General features: G+C 34.5%; 1 protein-coding gene across 1 annotated transcript; it reads right to left on the reverse strand.

Moving 5' to 3' along the window:
• Positions 1 to 2,230: 2,230 nt before the first annotated feature.
• On the reverse strand, positions 2,231 to 2,656 carry LOC142169724 (uncharacterized). Its single transcript, XM_075231626.1, has one exon. The coding sequence runs from the start codon at positions 2,654 to 2,656 to the stop codon at positions 2,231 to 2,233; it is 426 nt and encodes a 141-aa protein (XP_075087727.1).
• Between the last annotated feature and the right edge of the window lie 511 nt (positions 2,657 to 3,167).

Genomic DNA, 3,167 nt, shown 5'->3' on the forward strand with positions numbered 1-3,167 from the left:
CTCAAATCAAACCTGAATGAACTTTGAACTTCCAAAACTCGCGCCGAAACATAACAAACCAACTCGAAATGAACTCAAATTTTAAACACAAGTCCCAATTAACGTAACGAATCTATTCCAATTTTCAGAACCACAATCTGAACCCGATATCCTCAAAGTCAACTTTTGGTCAAACTTATGAACTTTTCAACCCTTCAAATTTCTAACTTTCGCCATTTAGTGTTAAATCCTTCTAGGAACATTCAAATATAAATTCAGGCATACTCCCAAGTCTAAAATCACCATCCGGACCTAACGGAACCATCAAAACTCTATTCTAGGGTCAAATTCATAAAACTCAAACTTGGTCAACTCTTCCAACTTAAAGCTTAAATCATGAAATTCATTCTTCCAAATTGATTCTGAATAACCTGAAAACCAAAACCGACGATTCACATAAGTCATAATACATCATACGGAGCTACTCATGCCCTCAAATTATCGAGCGAAGTGCAAATGCTTGAAACGATCGGTCGGGTCGATACAAAAACTCAGCAGCATTATCGAGTCTAATAGACTTAATTGGATTATCGGAAAATTGTGCCCGTAATCGGATTTTTTGTGCCATTAATTTTGCAAATGCGAGGTTGCGAGATAATAATAGACACACATGAGACCATCTAGAAGATGCATCTATTAAGACCATAAAATATCTAAACGACCCACTAGGTGGGTGAATAGGTCCACAAATATCCCCTTGTATATGTTCCAAAAACGCAGGGGACTCAATCCCAACCTTTGTTGGTGATGGTCTAATAATTAACTTGCCTTGATAACAAGAAGTGCAAGAAAATTCATTATTTAAAAGAATCTTTAAATTCTTTAATGGATGCCCATTTGAGTTTTCTACAATTCATCTCATCATAATTGATCCAGGGTGTCCCAATCGATCATGCCAAAGTACAAAAGTATTGGGATCAGTAACCTTTTGGTTTACGATAGAATGTGCCTCAATTGCACTAATTCTTATCCAATACATGCCATAAGATAAAGATGGGAACTTCTCAATAATCCTTTTCTTGCCAGAGACATTCTTGGTAGCGATGAGATATTCAAGATTATTCCCATCTATTGTCTCAATATGAAATCCATTTCGGCGGATATCTTTAAAACTCAACAAATTCCTCTTGGACTTGGAGGAGAATATTGCATTCTCTATAATAAGTATTGTTCCCTTAGGCAGAGTTATAGTAGCTCTTCCAGAGCCTTCAATTAGATTACTACTACCAGAATTATAGTAACATCTGTCTTACACATACTTAAATGAGAGAAATATTTCTTCTCTTTGAATATTGTATGTGTCGTACATGAATCAATTAAATAAATATTTTTACAATTAAACTTTGATCCAAGTTTGCTTTGTGAGATATTCATATTTGCTTCCACTGGTTTGACATACAAAAAGAAATATATGAATAAATATTAGTATTTTCAGAGAAAAGGAAAAGAAACAAACCTTACTATTATCATAAACACGGAACAAAAACACTATCATAGTGCTTTTAATCACGTTTAAAATACTCACACACACGTATCAGTTATATATATGTTTGTGTGTAAACTAAATTTCCTTTACTTATGTATCAAAATTTCTACGAGGTTGCACACAACAAAGAAATGTTAGTTTAAAGAAAAAGAAGAAAAAAAAAACAACTACCAAGCTAAGCAACAGTACTACACAATAATGGCTGATATATGCAAAAATTTCATTCGACCTCGAAGGTCTGTCGTAGCCCAGATATATCAATAAATGAGATCAAATAATCACTTTCTAGCATGATAATAATCACTTTCAATGCCATCAACCGAAATGGTCAATAAAGATTGATTCGCCATATTCTTGATATGTATATGGAATAATATTGTGCCAGTAGTCTCTAATACAAGGTTTCTACACGAAGATAGCACCATTTTGGGAATTACAATCAGGATTTTCAGGATCATTAATTAGTTAGTTTTGAAAAAATGTAACAAAGTTTCTTTTTAAGTAACAAGCATCGAGGATAAAGAAAAACTGAAACATTGATTAAAGCGAATACTAGAATTATATTTAATCAAAATGAACTAATGCTATTTCATAAAATAAATACTATTAATTGATACTAATAACTACTACTCATGTAAAGAAATGTGATTACATGATGTTTATTCACTAGCTACTGCGAATAGACAAAAATAAGAGCCAAACTAATCAATCATCTTTAACCACGGATCCATCACCGATCAAGTGGTCTATTTTTCCATCAGGGTGCTCAAAGAAGTCTGTCACATCCAAGTAGGTGATGTCAAATTCATTGTCAAAGATAAAATTAGTTTTATGACCTTTATTCTTTAGAAATGCTTGATAAAGCTCAACCAAATATCTTGGCATACGACAAATATTTGCACAATGCCCTTTTCTACCGCAATGATAACATTCAGTTTCTGAATCCTTTGCCTTTGGATTATCATCTTTCCCTTTCCACTTTTGGTGGTTATTTTTCTTTGGAGGATGATTAACACTAGGAGAATTTCTTCCTTGGCCACGACCTTTTCCACGCTTAGCATAGTGAGAATACACCTCATCCACTTCAGGCAATGGTGTAGACCCAGTGAGTCGATTTTCGTGATTTCTCATGAGCAAGTCGTTGTTTCATCCAGCCACAAGGAGAAGAGAAATCAACTTAGAGTACTTCTTAAAACATTTCTCTCGGTACTGTTGTTGCAAGGCCATATTGGAGGCATGAAACATTGTAAACGTTTTTTCAAGCATATCATAGTGAGTGATACTATCTCCACCGAGTTTCAATTTAGAAGTAATTCTGAACATCGCAGAATTATATTCAGAAACAGACTTGAAGTCTTGGAGCCTCAGATGAGCCCAATCGTATCACGCTTGTGAAAGAGTGACCAACTTTAAGTTGTCATATCTTTCCTTTAAGCTATTCCACAAAACAAGTGGATCTTTGACTGTGAGATATTCTATTTTCAACCCGTCATCAAGATGATGGCGCAAGAAAATCAAGGCCTTAGCACAGTCTTGGGTAGATGCTTTATTTTTTTCTTTAATGGCGTCTCCAAGACCCATTACATCTAAATGGATTTCAGCATCCAACACCCATGACATATAGTTCTTACCCGAAATTTCA

This window comes from Nicotiana tabacum, chromosome 15, assembly GCF_000715075.1.
Source record: "Nicotiana tabacum cultivar K326 chromosome 15, ASM71507v2, whole genome shotgun sequence".
Classification (NCBI taxonomy): Eukaryota; Viridiplantae; Streptophyta; class Magnoliopsida; order Solanales; family Solanaceae; genus Nicotiana; species Nicotiana tabacum.

Coding starts and splice junctions, on each gene's coding strand:
- LOC142169724 (XM_075231626.1), bottom strand. CDS start 2,656: ATGAGAAATCACGAAAATCGACTCACTGGGTCTACACCATTGCCTGAA.